At 42.2% G+C, this 18,975-nt stretch overlaps 1 protein-coding gene across 1 annotated transcript in view; it reads right to left on the reverse strand.

The window, feature by feature from the left end:
- Positions 1-601: 601 nt before the first annotated feature.
- Positions 602-18,975, reverse strand: part of LOC149314264 (acyl-CoA (8-3)-desaturase-like) — a 49,849-nt gene continuing 31,475 nt past the window's right edge. The window contains exons 8-12 of the mRNA XM_089523085.1: positions 10,098-10,195; positions 7,786-7,882; positions 4,150-4,229; positions 3,809-3,934; positions 602-712 (exon numbers count right to left, since the gene is read on the reverse strand). Coding sequence (XP_089379211.1) covers positions 661-712; positions 3,809-3,934; positions 4,150-4,229; positions 7,786-7,882; positions 10,098-10,195 — 453 coding nt within the window. The 3' untranslated portion in view covers positions 602-660. The remainder of the gene's footprint in view (positions 713-3,808; positions 3,935-4,149; positions 4,230-7,785; positions 7,883-10,097; positions 10,196-18,975) is intronic.

An 18,975-nucleotide genomic window follows, 5' to 3' on the forward strand; every position in this document is an offset into this window, starting at 1 on the left:
AGTATCGATGTTCTGAGAAAAAATATATGTAGTGCTGATGCTGTGGTATTGAGAACAGGAAGTTTTCTTTGTGCAACTATGGTGATACTGATGACAGCAATGTTTTATTTAAATCTGAATATTTTAATCTTGTTCTGAAAGCAGTTTATTTACAACCTGTGTATTTTAAAAGCACATTCATTAAATACACAGGGATATATTTTTGCTTTTCATTACAATTCTTCAACCAGAAGTATAAATAATGAAAAAACATTAAAATAAAGGGAGTTGTGGATTCACAATATTCTCTTGTTTTCAGATTTCACAGGGGGCATATGTATAAGTTGCTGTTTTTATAAATTGCTGGTACAAGTTTTATGTGTAAATGTTCTGCATATAAATCTATCAAAAAAGAGATCTTGGCATAAATCCCCCATTTCCCTTGATTGTATTTGCCATTTGTCTCTTGACTGTAAACAGTTAAGGAACCTATGCATGCTCATGTATACGCCAGCACATTCACATATACAGAAGACTTTAACAGCATTCTGGCCAGAGTATGTTGAAATAGTTTATTATAAATAAGAAAAAAATTCAGACAGAGAAAATAATATAAGCATTCTGGTAAGAGGTATGTCTTCATCGTGCTAAAGGCCTCATTCTCTGCCAAGTCAGCACCTCTTACTTATGCAGGTAGGCATCCAACCAGATTTCTCCAGAATCCTTCAAGGCCCTGCAGTGACAAGAAAAAAAGAAAAGAAATTAACTTTGTATGCAGAGCTGCAGCATGGATCTGAGCTGTGTTTGGCAAACAAATTTTTGCACTGAAACTTACTGCTGAGTACATGCAAAGAAACTTAAATGTGTTTTTGTATGCTTGGTAAAGGCATTCTGTACAGTCATGCTGGCCCCATGTCTACAGTCATCTTTCACAATGCTGGCTCTTTGGCTTAATAATGGAGATTGAGGACTGCCCCCTACAGTCGGACACAACTTGACAACCTTGTCAAAGGGGAATACCTTATGTGCTCATTCACACTACGAAATAACCCAGTGTGGAACCTGGGTTATATCAGAGGCATTAACACTTCTTCCGATTGCACTCAGTGCAGTTTGGGGGGGGGGGGCACCAAAAATCCACTTGAGCCAGTGGATTTTGCACCAGGTCACCGACTGCATCTTTTTTGTGATGTCACAACAATCCAGATCCTTGGTAGTGAGAACTACAGTACTATTTATTCCCACTCAGTACCGAAATGTTGTATTTGAAGTAGAATTTCAACCAAAGGATGAAAAATGTTTCCCATCCCTGCTATAAATGATAAAAGAGCCAGTGTGGTGTGATTGAAATGTTGGGCTAGGCAACCTGCAGCTCGCGGGCCGGATGCGGCCCGGCAGGGCCTTGGGACCGGCCCCAGCCCGGTTCTGCTGCCGATTGCCACCAGGGCCTTTGGAGGGCAATTGTCTATAGAAGCCTCAGAAACATGCATTTATATTAACATTTTTAAAAAGATCAGCAAATTTTTTCACGTGTCCTGCACTTTTTTAAAAAAAGTGTCCACCATTTGAAAATTTTGTCCTACATTTGTCCCGGTTTATTTATTTATTTAAATTTTTAAAAAATTATTTAATTATTTATTTTTTGGCTTCGGCCCCCCAGTTGTCTGAGGGACAGCAACGTGGCCCCCGGCTCAAAAAGGTTGCTTACCCCTGGTCTAGACCTTGGGAGGGCATAGTTTGAATTCCTGTTTGGTCATGGAAACCCATTGACTCATCCTGGGCAAGTCACACTTTCTCAGTCTCAGAAGTAGACATTGAAGAACTCCCTCTGAACAAATCTTGCAAGATAACCCTGTGATAGGTTAGCCTTAGGACTACCATAAGTCAGAAATGACTGGAACATAAAACAACAACAAACTACAGGTTGAACATCCCTTATCTGAAATGCTTGGGAGCAGAAGTGTTGCGGGGGGAGGTGGAATGTTGGAATATTTGCATATATTCCAACATGAGATATCTTGGAGATGGGACCCAAATCTAAATATGAAGTTGTTTATTCTTTGTAAATACCTTCTACATACATCCTGAAAGGGGTAGAATTCAAAGATATAGCATGTTAGTCTATAGAATCAGTATGCAGAGAGATCTTCTAGCACCTTTGAGGTGCTACAAGATCTCTACATACAGCATGAAAGTAACTTTGTACACAATATTTTCAATAATTTTGTGCATGAAATAAAGTTTGTTGCACTGAGCCATCAGAAAACAAAGGTGTGCCCATTTCTACCACTCATAGGCATTTTGAGTTTTGGAGTATTTTGGATTTCAGATAAGGGATAATCAAATCTGTTCTTAAGTCATCCTTACTGTACTTGTACACTTTTTATGGAGTTTATCACATGTGAAATTTGAACTAAAATCCAAAGCAAATTCGAAGTGAAGGGGAAGCAGAGTCAATTCAAATCCAAGGCAATTCACGTGATGAATTATCTCAGGGGAAGAGCAGAATTGTGTTCATTCTTGTGGCAAAGTGAAGTGAGTGCAAAATAAATTATCACACCACTACAAACCATGCGGAGTCACCAATTCGAATTGGCACCCTTGCGTATGCTCAGCGGGGCTCTGAATGCATCGTGAATCTTTGCACTTCTGGGGTGAAGAAGGGAGCCTGGTTCCACTTTCTCGGGAATGCTAGCCTCACGGGAATGACTGCTTCACGTTTCTTCTTGCCTTCTATTTCCCCATCCCTGGCAACCAAATCCAAACGGGTCCTCCGTGTCAGAGCCCCCATCCATTTCAGCCACATCTACATCCTCCTGTCATTCTCCTCATCCATTTCAGCCACATCCACATCTATCCTCCTGTCATTCTCCTCATCCATTTCAGCCACATCTACATCTATCCTCCTGTCATTATCCATTTCAGCCACATCTACATCTATCCTCCATGTCAGAGCCTCCAAGCATTTATTATTATTATTATTATTATTATTATTATTATTATTGAAACATTACTATTATTATTAATAAAAAATTCTTTCGCTGCAAAATAATTAGTGTAGAAGCTGCAGCTTTACTTGGGAGTAAATCCTTTGGATCTGAAGAAGACCCATTTTGGAGGAGTGCAGAAATGACCCGGTTTCCTTTATTCTCCATGCTCCCTAAAGTACCACTTCCCTGCATCCAATCCACTCTCCTTCCCTTTGTAACAGTTGCCTTCTCTTAGGTTGCATCTGCACTGGGAAATAATCCGATTTGACTCCACTTTAACTGTCCTGGCTCAGTGCTATGGAGTTCTGGGGACTGTAGTGTCGTGATACATTGAGCCTTATTATTATTATTATTTTGCAGTGCCCTGTTCTCCTTTGGGTACCCTGCCTCCAGCCTTGAGGAGAGGCAGGAAATAAATTATTATTATTATTATTATTATTATTATTATTCATTCTCTATTCTTGAAGGAGTACCGGAAGCAAATGTAGCAAAATTGAAGCACTGCATCATGGGAAATTTGCCACCTTGGAGGTTTGGGGGGGTGTACCAGGACAGAAGCAAAGTTGCATTCCACACCAGACCAATTTGGATTGAAATCGAAGTGAGCTTGGAAATAATTTTTGTGAATTTGGTTGTTACCGAATTCACAAAAATCAGGAGTCACTTTGGATTGACTTTGGATCTCGCTCTAAAGTACTCCCCATAGAAAACAATCATGTATGATAATCCACATTTTAACATGAATTTGCATGGTTGGACAAGGAGTGACTTCGGATTGGAGCTGCAAAACCTGTTGTGTGATATCATCCATTGTTATGCGTTTTTTCTTTGATACATACTTTAAGATATCTCCAAAGGCTGTCAGCAGAGGCTTGCATTTGTACTCAATACCATGTTTGGCACACAAAGATTTCACCAAAGGGGCTGCCTTCCAGAAGTTGTGTCGTGGCATTCTGGGGAAAAGACTAAAAAGAAAGTAGATTTCAAATTGTTTATTTGGGAACTGCTACAACTGGGTATTTCATATAACAGAGCACAAGCCACAAACAAGTGCTTCTCCAGAATGCTTACCACAATAGAAATGTTTCACACATTTAGACTTTTCCCTTAGAAATGAGGATTCTCATCATTAAGAGAGCCTTGGATATGTAGAAGACACTTCTTAGAGATCAATACTTACTGGTGTTCAATCTGGAAATTCAAGTGCCCAGTAAACCAGTCGTTGAAGAAGGATTGGTGAACATTACAGGTTGCCTCTAGCTGAAAGGAAAAATACGTAGGAATTGCAATATAATAATGCTGCATAGTCTGCTTTCCAGGATGACAACTATATTCACGCCAAGTCCCTCCCATTATTAGCATGAGTAGATGGTATCTCCAACATTGCTTTATTTACATAGTTGTAAAGGGTCATCAGTTAGTCATATTCTCTGTTCCCCAGTTCTCACTGCCTTTATTATTATGAGCCTAACCACTGGGCTCATGTGCTTCATTCATTATTCTGAATTAATGAGAAGAACTGGACGTTGAGTGTTCTGCTGTAGAGCAGGGAAGAAAAACTGAGTCCCTCCATACTTTGAACTGCAATTCCCATGACCCCTTTTCATTGGCTTTATTAACTAGAGCTGATGGGAATTCTAGGCCAAAACATTTAAGGCCATACGTTGCTTCTGCTGTAGGTAGCATCTCTTATGAGCAATTGGAAATTTGAGTAGTGCTCTACTGAAGTGTATAGGAATTCTGAGATAGCCCCTTAGGAAGCAAAGAGGTTCCTTTTTTCTACTTTCCCTTCACATTTTTGTGTTAGTTTCTATCTGGTAGAAACCAAAGAGGCACAGTTTATGCTGAGGTGGATAAAATGAGATGGATGTTGTGGAGCCAGTATCTGATGAAGTGTGTTGGAAGGCTAGATTACTAAGAAGAAAAACAATGTTATGTATTATGTTCATCGGTTTCTAAAGAACACACCACTTGCATTCTTTCCACTCTCTGCAAAAGAGCCCTGGTGGCATGGGACACATTACAACTTCTACTTCAGAGACCTTGTCAGCAAAAACAAGCTGCAACATCTCTTGAGTTTACCTGCAATCGTCATCTTTAGCTGCTTTTTTTTCTAGTGTACCTTTCCTGTTTCACTTGCTACCTTTGTTGATGTTGTTGTTCTGCCCTTGAGTAGCCTTTGATTCATGGTGACCCTGAGACGTCTCAAGAGCCCCTGTCCTCAACCACACTTCCCAGGCCTGTGTCTTCCGCATGCAGTCTTCCTATCTTTCTCCTGCCCTCCACCTTTCCTAGCATCATTGTCCTAATGATTCTTTTTCGTCATGATGCAGCCAAAGTAGAGCCTCAGTTTAATCATTCTGGCTTCCAGAGAGAGTTCCGGCTTGATCTATTATAGAATCCCCATCTATCGTATTCTCACTACTCTTTTCCAGCACCACATCTCAAATGAATTGATTTTATTTATTTTATTTTTATTTTTTTGCTGTCCATCTCTCGCATCCATACATGGTGAGAGGGAATACAATGGCTTTGACGATCTCACTTTAGTGTTCAAAGTTATGACTTTACATTTTATGATGTTGTCCAGTTCATTCATAGTGTCTCTTCCCAGTCCTAGTCTTCTTCTGATTTCTTGACTGCCTGTGTCTCTGTTCTGATCAATATTTGAACCATGGTATGGGAACACTGACTATTTTCTTGTTGTCTAGGATGAATTCTCATAGATCTTCCATGGTCATTATTTTTGTTTGTTTTTTAATGTTTAGCATTACGTCTACCTTGGCACTTTCCTCCTTGACCTTCTCCAATAATTGCTCTGGGTCTTTTTTTATGCCAGTAGTATTGTGTCATCTGCATATCTTAGGCTGTTAATGTTCCTTCCTCTTATATTCACTTCTCTGACCTCTGAGTCCAAGCCTATTCTGCGTACAATATTTTATGCGCATAGACTGAATAAACAGGGTGTTAGTATGCAGCCTTGCATGATCCCTTTTCCGACTGGGAACCATTCTGTTTCTCAATATCCTGTTCTAATGGTAGCCTCTTGTCCTGAGTACAGGTGACACATCAGGACAATCAGATGTTGTGGCACTCCCATTCCTCTTAGTGCAAGCCATAGCTTTTCATGATCTATGCAGTCAAAGGCTTTGCTGTTGCCAAAGCACAGGCAGTTTTTCTTCTGGAATTCCCTGGTGCACTCTATTATCAAATATATGTTTGCTCTGTGATCCCTAGTGCCAATCCTTTCTTGAATACAGCTTGCACTTCAAGCATTTCTCACTCCATATATAGTAAGAGTCTTTGTTGCATAATTTTAAGCATGACTTTGTTTGCATGGGAAATTAGTGCAATGATTTTGTAATTACTGTAGTCTTTTGTGTCTCCTTTTTTGTGGGTGGGCTTTCATGGCTGGCATCCATAGTTTTTTGTGGGTTTTTCGGGCTATGTGGCCATGTTCTAGAAGAGTTTATTCCTCACATTTCGCCAGCATCTGTGGCTGGCATCTTCAGAGAATGCTGGCCTAGAAGAAAGCTCTCTCTATATATATACACACACACACAGTGTGTGACCCTGGGTCTGGAGGAAATTCTATGTTAATTTGTGTATTGTTCTGTTGTTGATGGCAGGGCATTAGGGTGGGAAGATATGCAAAGAGGATTAGTGTCTGCTAATTGGTGATCATTATCTGCTGGAAAAGCCCCTGACCCTGGGTGGTTTCCCATTTGCATTTGCTGAGTCCTCATTTTGCTATTCTTCAGGACTGGTAGCCAAACTTTGTCCACTTTAAGGGTTTCTTCTTTCCGGTTGAAATTATCCAGATGTTTATGGACTTCAATGGCTTCCCTGTGCATTCTGACCTGATAGATTTTGGCATGGTCCAGAATTTCAGTGTTATCAAACAGTATTTTATGCTCAGGATGGTTTATAACATGTTCTGTGACTGCTGATTTTTCCAGCTGATTCAGTCTACAGTGTCTCTTGTGTTCCTTGATTCATGTTTGTACACTGCGTTTGGTGGTCCCTATCCACAGCTGCATGGTATCCGGTAAATTCCTGCGGCTGTGAGAGGATCTCTATTATCCTTCACTGAGCACAGCAACCAAGAAAATCCAGCAAATGCACCCCTTATTACTTTCTGGCCCTTCTGCTTATCCTTACTAGCTATCAGTACAGATATAGATCCCATAATGGGGAGCAGGAGACCTCTGATGTATTTATCTACGTGCAATTCTTGGTGATTAAAAAGTTGCTCATCTTTACCATCTGCTGTTATGTGCCTTCAAGCTGACTCTAATGTATGATGATCCCATTAACAATATTTTTGGCAAGATTTGTTCGGAGGAGGTTTGCCATTGCCTGCCTCTAACGCTGAGAGGGTCTGACTTGCTCAAAGTCACTCAGTGGGTTTCCATGGCTGAGTGGGGATTCAAACCATGAACTCTCAGAGTCCAAGGGACCAACAAGTACTGCATTCCATTGCCTAGTGGAATTTATCGAAGTCTTTTCCCATATCAACAGTTTGTTGCTTTCTCCTACTTCTTTGCCCTTCCTTGTTGATTAATATAGACCATGTAAACTGCACCTTTGCTACCTCTAGTCCCCATCATTCCTTGGCCCAGTTGGGACCACTAAGTCTTCATTGTCACTCTACATCTATGTCTGCATCTGTTCCTCAAGTTTAAATATGTTAGTCTAATAAGTGTTCAGTTTCAGCTGCAATTCTATTCTGCTTGATTAGAAGTAATGCTAGCATGCTAATCTACTTTTGGATATAAGCAGTCCTGTGCATAGTCACACAGTTATTAAACCTTACCTGTGTGGAGACCCAGTCCAAGTTCTTATCATAATCAATATTCATGGGAATGTGGCTCATTTGAGATACCCAGACAAACCAAGAACTTTCCAACATCCTGCCAAATACAGAAAACAACTATTTGCCACACAACTGTAAGCATGTTCATTAATCTTATTATGTAACACACTGGATAGACCCATGATCGGCCCTTTCTTGTATTCATTAATATGTATTGAATCTAATATGCAGAGTATGAACCCTTGAAAAAATCATATTGTTCAATGAGTTCATATTTCTGTGTTGTCTGAAAAATGCCTCCTTTGTGTTTTACTTACAAATCTATAACTTGAGTTCACTCAAAGTGAACTCAGAAAAAGATGGAAGAGAGAGGAGAAGGAGCATTTGTAATTAAACAGTATTAATAGAAATTAGAAACTAATGTTCTCTTTTTTGTATCTGTAAATGGAAACCCACTGGGTCACTCTGGGTGAGTCCCACACTCTCACCCCCAGAAAACTCTGTGATAGGGTCGCCTTAGGGTTTCTGTAAGTTGAAAATGAAGGAACACAACAATAAAAATAGCATCCACTTAGTGCTGTTCTCTCAGAGGGTACACAGAGATCAGTTGTATTTGGATGCTAGTAGCAGACAGAAAGATTGGAGGAATCAGATCCTGGAAACAGGAAGGGGAAAACAAAATCTTAGAATGGGAAGAGACCACAAGGGCCATTTTTGCCAATTTACTATTATTATTAATCAGACAGGGTAGGCACAATTGACCATCAATGACAGCTGGATCACTTTGCTTGAAGACTTGGTATATTAAACTGTGGGCTATTCTGACCTACAAAATTTGATGCCAGCTACTTTTGCTAATAAAAACAGGCTTGGAAGAAAAGCTCTCATCACCGCCAATGAAGGTTGTCATCTTAAAGCCAGACTACCATTTTAGGAGTGGAGTGAAGAGACAGGTGTAGCTGGTGGCTTTCATATCAGTGGGTGAATTAATTTGCAGTGGGTTTTAATCCACACTCCAAAAAAAAAAAGCTGTCCAAGGTGCTGAAGCCTGTTCGTCCCTAATAGTTTTTTTCCCTTGGGTTGCGCCTTTCAAATTCAAAAGGATTCAAAAGCCACTGATATGGAAGCAAAGCAGCTGTGGCTGTTAGGATTGGGGGCTGTGGGCTAAAACTGCAGGCTCTGATGACCAGATCCTTCCTGCAAGATACTTGTTTTCACCCATGTTTTAAGCTTTCTGAGGCCACTGCCACCTGATGGATGAGGCAAGAGTTGATGTAAAGCAAAAGTAGGCAGCAGTGGAAGGTTGGGGGATGCATTATCCCCCTAAAACACCTTGAAGGGCTGTTGTACCATCAACTTCTCTCCACTCTGAGGTGTTTTTTTTTTTTAAATACCCCCAAATGCCTCTATAGGAGACATACTGTAGGGAGGATTTTCACCATGTTTTGGGGCTTTTTACATACATGAAAGTCTTTTTAAAAAAAATAGTAAGTAATCTAAAGTCACATCCAGCTTGTTTTTTAAAGCCCTCTCCTGGGTCTAAAGTGGCTTGGGGGGGGGGCTCTGAAACATGAAGGGAAAACCTCCTATGTCCCTTAGAGGTAATCTGAAGGCGATTTTTTTAAAAATAAGAAAAATTGCTTTGATCTCTGGGGGACCCGAGGGGGCTCCCAATGTGATGGAAATGCCTTCCACATCCCCAAAGGTCATTTTGGGGCATTTTGGAGCAAAACAAAAGTGGGAAAGTGATTCCTTCTACAAAAAAGTTATGACCCCTGTGGGGGTAAAAATGTCCCCAGGGGGCTGTATGCAGGCTGCAGGCCATACTTTGCCCAACCCTACAGTAAAATCATCTAATCTGTACATATGGCAGATATTTATTCAAAATTTCACATTCAGCATTGGGAATTTGGTTTTCACGTACTGCTGTTTTGCCAACACAGTTGTCAGTATATGAGAAAAATCAAGGCCAAATTTGACTGGTGGTATTTAAAGCAGAAATAAGGAATTGGATATGGAAATAACTTTTGATACAGCTGATGGGACCCAAATTGTGTACCAGTTCTGAAAGATGCAAGTGATAACCTTCTAGCAGATGTTATTTGTATAAAAGTCTAATGACACATCACTAAAAAGATTGAGAAAGAAGGACACAGAATCTGAAGACTGAGATGGAACTGTATTGCCCCAGCTAACTAACACTGCTTATGTCTATGTCCCATTAAAACTACTGGAATAAACTACTCATTACTTATCTGAGTCCTGCTCAGGTCATCATGACTGTTAGTTGAACTATGGACTTTGTGTAGTACCTGAATAAGACGTAGTATAGCATAAAACCCATTGGTCCTAGTAGGTATGCTTGAACAAAGTACAGCCGGATAAAATGGGAGGACTGCCAAACTAGATCCTAGGAAAAGGAAAAGAAAGAGGCTGTCAGACACTTGCAGCAAGAACTCATTGCACACTCTCATGCTCTTCTCTCATCTTTTATCTCATTGGTGCATTAGAAGCTTCCTGATGACCTCCAGTTAGACCCTGCCAGACATACACAGAATTTTGTTCACTCTTAATTATATTACCAAGCATAGAAATTGTAAGCTGAGCCCAGAATTTCACATCCTAAACATCTCACCTTTCATTAAAAAAAATGTTTCTAGTCCTCTAGATTGTAGATCTAAGTAAGGCGTTTGATACTTTGGAAACTTTGAGACAACAGAACCGATGTTCAATACACAAAGGTGGGAATGCAGAGCTTTATACAGCTGATTGCACAAACACTTTAGCTAGTAAATGCAGTATGTACTTTTAAAAAAAAGCATAGTAAAAATGTCAAAATCCAGGTTTTCCAATGTTCCAGTAATTTCTGGTTTTGAAAAACCCATTATAACCCAAATTTTGGCATGGGTATATTCGACCCCAGACCCATCAAAGTTTCCCACTCTTAATCTATATAAAAGGCATGCATGATTTGCCCATCTCATTTTTTCAGTATTTCTTCACATTTAGTTTGACGCTGGTTTTTTGACAGAACCTATAACAGAGGCATCCAGTGACTCTGGAAACAAGGTTATTCTGGATAGTTTTGAGTTTGTGAATACCGAGGACGTGGACAAACTCCTTGGCTGTGTGAAAAGGACGACATGCCCTCTCGATCCTTGTCCTTCTTGGTTGACCGTTCAGGGAGGAGATGCCATAAAAACTGCATTACATCATATAATAAACGCATCTCTTCGGGAGGGTAAAATTCCATCGGCCTTAAAATAGGCAATAGTAAGACCTCTTCTGAAGAAACCCTCCCTTGATCCCCTGTTAATGTGTAATTATAGACCGGTCTCCTTATTACCATTCTTGGGCAAGGTGATCGAGAGGGCAGTTGCCTTTCAACTCCAAACAGTCTTGGATGAAACCGATTATCTGGACCCATTTCAAACTGGCTTCAGGGCGGGCCACAGAGTTGAGACTGCCATGGTCGCCTTAGTCAATGATCTCCGTCTGGGCATCGACAGGGGAAGTGTGACCTTGTTGGTGCTCTTGGACATCTCAGCAGCCTTCGATACCATCGACCATGGTATCCTTCTGAAATGCCTGGGAGAGTTGGGTATCGGGGGCATTGTGCTCCAGTGGTTCCGATCCTACCTCTCGGGAAGATTCCAGATGGTGAGGCTGGGGGACAGTTGCTCTCGTAAAAGAGAGATGACATCTGGTGTCCCTCAGGGCGCCATTCTGTCCCCCATGCTGTTTAACATTTACATGAAGGCACTGGGGGAGTTCATCCGGAACTATGGAGCACGGTGTTATCAGTACGCTGATGACACCCAGATCTATCTCTCCATGTCTCCGACTGATACAGTGACTAAGGATGGCACCTCTCCTCTGGATGCCTGTCCGGGGTCAGTAATGGGCTGGATGAGGAAAGACAAACTCAAGCTGAATCCAGAGAAAACAGAGGTACTCGTGATAGGTACCCCAAGCCCGGGCAGGGAAATTTGCCATCCAGTCCTGGACGGGGTTACACTTCCCCTAAAGGGCAACGTTCGCAGTCTGGGAGTACTCCTGGATTCATCCTTACAGTTATCATCTCAAGTAGATGTGATGGCCAGGAGTGCTTGGTATCAGCTTCGGCTGATACACCAACTGCGTCCCTGTCTGGACCGAAAGGACCTAGAAACAATAATACACGCACTGGTAACCTCTCGCTTGGATTTCTGTAATGCGCTCTACATGTACCAGGTTCGGAAGCTTCAATTGGTTCAAAAAGCTGCAGCCAGATTGGTTGCCGGAATCCCAAGGGCGGACCATATAACACCCGTATTAAAATCTCTTCACTGGCTGCCAATTTGCTTCCAGGCCCAATACAAAGTGCTGGTTATTACCTATAAAGCCCTATATGGCTTGGGCCCGAGTTACTTGAGGGAACGCCTCTCCCTACATAATTCGCCCCGCACCCTCAGAACAACGGGGAAATTGTTGGTTGAACACCTCACGACTCACCAAAGAGCTTATACATTGATGGCTCCAACTCACTGGAATGCACTCCCAGAGGAGATTCGATCCAGCTGTACACTGGAAGCCTTCAAGAAGGCATTAAAAACTCATCTCTTCCAGTTAGCATACCCTCCCGATCCTTTGTAAGAAAGTATTCCACGACCAGATTGGACGACTACCCATAATTGATATCCCGACTATCCTAGTTGTATTATTTTTAAAATTGAATGTTTACAATTGTTTTATAACTGTTTTTAATATTGTATTTGACATGTGTAATAGAGTTTTATCGTATCGTATGTACACCGCTTTGATCTGGAGGAAAAGCGGTATAAAATTAAAAGCTTTATTATTTATTTATTATTAGTATAAACTAAGGTTGTGGCTCAATGATTGAGGCAGATAATGGATGTATTCCCCCACTCTAATAGTGTCCCCCTCAAGGCATCCTTTTACTTTCAGCCATAACCAAATGGTCATGTTAGTCATTCCTGTTGGGAAAAGACGAACCTGTAAGTGAGAACAAGGTGGTTGGGAAGGACAAAATCAGGCCCAGGTGTCTTGGCCTTCAGTGAACAGGACTGTACACAGGGTTGTATGTTTCCCTGTTCCTCTTCAGCACCAAAGGTCTATGGAAAATTTTCTGAAATCAGAAAGGCCTCCCCCCTCCTTCTTTCTCTAGTTCAGGATACTGGTCTGAGATGGCAAATTATGACCTAATTTCTTTTTCTGTTTAATTAATTGGCAAGAGATTTTATTCTGCTGAATTTTTTTTTTTTTTTTTTTGGAGGGGGAGTAGTGTTGTTTCAAATTGTTGAGCTTTTCCCAAATCTGTATAAGTCACCTTGAGAGCCTGCGTGGTGTACTGGTTTGAGCATTGGACTATGGTTCTGGAGACCAGAGTTTGAATCCCTGCTTAGTAATGGAAACCCACTGGGTGACCTTGGGCAAATCACACTCTTTCAGACTCAGAGAAAGCAAAGGCAAACCTTCTATGAACTAATTTTGCCAAGAAAATGATAGGGTTGGCAAAGAAGATTTGAAGGCACATGGTGACAACAGAGTTTATCACACTGAGATTTATACAGCTCAGATCCAGAGTGACTCCTGGTTCAGCAATGTGAATTCACGTTGTAACGTGAATGTTTTATCACACCTGGTTGCCCTTCCGTTGCCCTTCCGAATCGAGGGGGACTCGAATCCAAGGCAAGTCACGTGATGCAGATTCACACAAAGCGGAGTGCACATTTTATTACCACACATCCGCATTCTATGCGGATTCAACTATTCAAATTGGGACCCTTACGCATGCTCAGTGGGGCCATGAAGGCATACTGAACCTTTCCACTTCTGGGGTTAAGAAGGGAGCCTGGTTCCACTTTCACATGAATACTAGCCTCATGTGAATGACAGCTTCACCTTTCTTCCTCCCTTCTATTTTCCAATCCCTGGCAGCCAAATTCAAAGGGGCCCTCCCTGTCAGAGCCCCCATCCATTTCAGCCTCATCTACATCTATTCTCCTATCATTCTCCTCATTTATTTCAGCCACATCTATATCTATCCTCCATGTCAGAGCCCCCATCCATTTCTTATTATGAAATTATTATTATCATTATCATTATCATTATTATTATTATTATTCCCTGTAAAACAATCAGTGTAGAAGCTGCAGGTTTACTTGGAGGTAAATCCTTTGGATCTGAAGGGGACCCATTTTGGAGGACTGCAGAAATGATCCGGTTTCCCTTATTCTCCATGCTCCCTAAAATATCACCTCCCTGAATCCAATCCACTCTCCTTCCTTTTGTAACAGTTGCCTCCTGTTTAACTCCACTTTCACTGTCCTGGCTCAGTGCTATGGAATTCTGGGAACTGTAATTTCATGAGACATTGAGCCTTGTCTGCCAGAGAGCTCTGGTGCCTCAGCAAACTAATAACTTATCATCATCATCATCATCATCATCATCATCATCATCATCATCATCATCATTATTTTAAAAATAAATTATTATTATTATTAATAATAATATTTTTAAAACAATTTTTTAGTTTTTTTAATTATAATTATTATAATTATTCTCCATGCTCCCTAAATTACCACCTTCCTGAATCCAATCCACTCTCCTTCCCATCAGCAAGAAAATAAAGGAGTTCAGGAGCTGAAAGACCCTGCACCAGCTCCATTGAGTGAGGAGAGCAAACCATCAGACCCAGAAAGATGACAACCTGAAGATTGCTGCAACTGTAAAGTACCTTTTGTTTAGAGCTGGGGAGGAGAAAACTCTTTATTTTGTCTTTTAAATTAAATTTCCCCCCTTTTAAACTTTACATTCAGCTTCAGAGCCTTTTTTGGGTAGAAGAGTTTGATCTCACCAGGGTACCGGCGTTGCACACCCAAACCTGCCACCACATTTAGTTGGGTGTGTCTTCACAGTGTAAGAAATCCTGGTGGCCATTGCCGCTTCCGGCCTGTCAAAGAGAGTAAAGGTGTAAGAACTCCAGAGTCCTGAGTACAAAGTGTAAGAAAGTGTAAGACTACCTGGCGGCCATTGCCGTTTCCAGCCGGTCAAAGAGAGTCCAAGTGCATGGCCCTGCATTGAAGCAAGATCCCAAGATTCGCATAGAGGGAGAAGAGGATTCTGTGGCTATAAAAGGGGAAAAAGTTTGGCGGCCATTTTGGAGCCATTTCTTCTTGCAGAAGCCAGAGCACATGGTTGGCGGCCATTTTGGAGCCATTTCTTCTTGCAGAAGCCAGAGCACATGGTTGGCGGCCATTTTGGAGCCATTTCTTCTTGCAGAAGCCAGAGCACATGGTTGGCGGCCATTTTGGAGCCATTTCTTCTTGCAGAAGCCAGAGCACATGGTTGGCGGCCATTTTGGAGCCATTTCTTCTTGCAGAAGCCAGAGCACATGGTTGGGGGCCATTTTGGAGCCATTTCTTCTTGCAGAAGCCAGAGCACATGGTTGGCGGCCATTTTGGAGCCATTTATTCTTGCAGAAGCCAGAGCACATGGTTGGGGGCCATTTTGGAGCCATTTCTTCTTGCAGAAGCCAGAGCACATGGTTGGCGGCCATTTTGGAGCCATTTCTTCTTGCAGAGTCCTGAGCACTTGGTCGGAGGCCATTTTGGAGATATTTTCTTCTTGCAGAGTTTTGAGCACATGGTCGGAGGCCATTTTAGTTCTACTTCTTCTTGCAGAGTTCTGAGCACATTATCAGCGGCCATTTTAGAGAGAACTTTTTCCATTCAAGTATATAGATAGAGTTTTATGAAGAGATTAATGTGTGTTTTATGTTTGTTCACGTTGCAAGCCTGAAGAAAGGAGCTAGAAGACTCTTTAACCGACTCCAGGTCTGGCTGTGTTGAAGTGGCATAAGAGTGGTGACAGTAGGAAAGCGGAGCAGTAGCAGGCTGTAAGTAAAATCAGCACTACACCGTTTGTCCTCTTCATCCTTGCTGAGTTGTTGCGTTGGCAACTAGGACCAGCCAGAATGGATAGGCTTTCTGAAGAACTAGCACATGGACACACACATGACACTCGTTCTCTTAGGGACAGACACCCGACTGAGAAGACCCTAGAACTGCTGTTAAAAGAGGAAAGTCACTTAAGTGTGAAAGAACTGAAAACTTGGAAGAGTTTGCAACATGCCATGTCCTTGCTGTCAGCAGTCTGCGACTCAGAAGACATGCAAAGAAGAGAGCTTGCCCAGCAATCCAGTTTCCTACAGTGGAAAGAAGTGGTGAATAAAAGGATCCAAACACTTCAAACCATTAACAATCCCGATGCAGAATCCAGACTAAAACAGTTCCTGGAAGAAGTCGCAGATAAAGAAAAGGAATATAGCGCAGTTTTGGACACAGTCAAGTTCCGGCTGCAGAGCTTAGAGCTTAATAAAGAGAGTGAAAAGTCCACTGTCGGCAGTGCCAAGTCCAGCAGAGGAATATACCCAGGGAAGCCTCAAAGTACAAAGAGGTCAAAAACCTGTCACACCAGCAGGTCTTCTTCCCACAGGCATGGTTCCCACTCCAGTAAAGGTGGTAGTGGCAGTTCTTCTTCCCATGCTAGCTGGAGTTCGTCTATGGTAGCCCAGCAATTCAAAGTAGAAAGGATGAAATTAAAGTTTGAAATATTGCATGCCGAAGCAGAGGCAGCAATGGCCAGCGAAGAGCTTACCTTTTCTCATAAAGAGGTTGATTTAGAAAAGCAAGAAGCTGCCCTCAAAGCAGAGCAAGAAAAGCAAAAAGCTGCCCTTAAAGCAGAACAAGAAAGGCAAAAACTTGCTATTAAGAATGAAAAGAAAGTTCTTCTCAAGGCTAAGGAGGCTTCATCACTGTCCATAAAGGCCAGGATTTTAGCCAAGACCTTCCAGGATGATCTGAGTGAAGAAAACGTGAGGTTGCTTCCTACACAAGAGCCTAGAGACAGGATATCTACCTTGTTCCTTGTGGATGAGAGCTCCCCACAAGACCCTGTGGTCAAGTCACCTCCTAACTTAGATGCTAGCAAGACACAATTGCTTGCCGTTCCATGGCCTCAGCCTACAGAAAGACCTGTCTGCAAAGAAAAGATCATCCATCATGACTGTCTACCTATAAATATGGCAGTCAATGAACCCTTTGGAGACCAGAAGCCCATGGCGGGGAGCCAAATTCCCAGCCAGGCTAGTGTGGCCTTTCAGCAAGCCCCGGCTGCTGAAGCCCCCAAGACTTACAGGCCTAGAGAATCTATGGACTTGCCTGCCAGTCAAGCTGATTTGCCAACTAAAGGGAGTCCACACTTCTTCCAGCCTGCAGAGACGATTCCCACCTTCATGGAGTCTTGTTCACCACTCATGTTTAAAACTCCCAGGAAGGACCTTAGAGACAAGGGAGTCCAGAAATTCTCAGACCTTCCTGAAGACTTTATCTTATGGAAGGTAATTTTTCAGAGAGCCATTAGAGATTTGAAACTGCAAGCAGATGAGGAGCTCACCTTACTCATGGCATGGTTGGGCCCCAACTCATCCCTTCAGGTCCAGAGAATCTACGCGGCCTACGTGTCAGATCCAGTTAAGGCGTTGCAGACAGCGTGGAACAGATTAGAGGAGCGATATGGTGCATCAACAGAAATAGAAGCATCGTTACTAAACCGGCTTTATAAGTTCCCAATCCTCAAGTCAAAGGACTACCGTCAACTTTGGGACTTAAGTGATCTTTTAGTTGAACTTCAGTCTGCGAAATGTAATCCAGAGTTACCTGGTCTAGCCTGTTTAGATCAATACATCACACAGCGACAGGTGCTCCAAAAACTACCCTTTCAGCTCCAGGAGAGGTGGGGAAGAGAGGTGTTTTCTTATAAGGAACTCAACATGCAATGCTACCCACCCTTCAGTTACCTTGTGAACTTCGTGACAAGAGCTGCAAAAGAAAGGAATGACCCACAGACTGGGTTCCCAACCCTTTACCAAAACATGCGCTCAGAGAAGACTGTAAAGGAAGACAAAATTCCTATCAAGGAAATGGGTAAGGCCACAGTTGTAGTTAAATCCACTGAGGTCGCTCAGTTTAAGTCGGATAAAACACAAGAGACTAAAGAAATTCCATGTCCCATTCATAATAAACCACATAGCCTTGCAGATTGTAAAGAGTTCTCAAAAAGGCCTTATAACGAAATGCTGGAGATAGCAGCTAAAGCAAAAGTCTGCTTCCGATGCTGCGGTTCAAAGGTTCACTTTGCTAGAAACTGCAAAATAGAGGTAAAATGTGCTGAATGCGGTAGCCCACGACATTGCTCAGCAATGCACCATTTCAAATCACCTTCAGTGTCACCTAAACTCAAGAAGAAAACAGAGAGTCCTAAAAGTGAGGCTGCAGAAAAGGCAGCTAAACCTACTTCAGAAGCAGAGTCAGTTGTGGCATGTACAAAGCTATGCCAGGACTCAACGCAGACAAGGATATGCCATCCGATTTGTCTAGCTGAAGTTTTCCCAGAAGACAAACTTCACTTTAGAAAAAGACTTTATATTGCCCTAGACTCACAGAGTGATGCATCCTTGGCCACACCAGAGTTCTTCAGTACCTTTGCAGTCAAAACCAAGATTCTTGAATATACCATATCTACCTGCACTGGACAGCAACAAATGCAGGGTAGAGTGGCAACGGAGTTCATAATTTCGCCTTGCAATGGCAAAAGGTACATTAAGCTGCCTCCATTAATAGAGTGCCCTTCTATCCCTAGGAACAAGAACCAAATAGCAACCAAGGCTGTAGCTGAAAGCCACGCACACCTAAAAGCTATAGCAAAAGAAATTCCTGCATTGGACAAAGATGCCGAAATTTCCCTAATGATAGGCTCAGATTGCCCAGAGCTGTTCCAGGTCTTGAAACAAATAAGTGGACCTCCAGGTGCACCAATAGCACAAAAACTGCCACTTGGATGGACAGTTATTGGACCTGTGTGCGTCCATAGCAAGAGCCCGCCAGCAGCGTTAAATCTTACAGGAAATAGCCAATTTCCGAATTCACGACCCACACAACTAGAAAGTTGCTTAAGCCACATTAAGGTGTGTTGCCTTGGTATTATCCCAGACTACGGTGCCATTTTTGAAACTTCAACTAGAGATGAGGACATAGCCTTTTCCCATGAAGAAAGAAAGTTCCTAGACATAATGAATCTAGAGACAGTCCAAGATAGTGAAGGGAGCTGGATGGCACCTCTTCC

Source organism: Sceloporus occidentalis, unplaced genomic scaffold (assembly GCF_023333645.1).
Source record: "Sceloporus occidentalis isolate IW3139 unplaced genomic scaffold, rSceOcc1.0.p SCAF_4, whole genome shotgun sequence".
Classification (NCBI taxonomy): domain Eukaryota; kingdom Metazoa; phylum Chordata; class Lepidosauria; order Squamata; family Phrynosomatidae; genus Sceloporus; species Sceloporus occidentalis.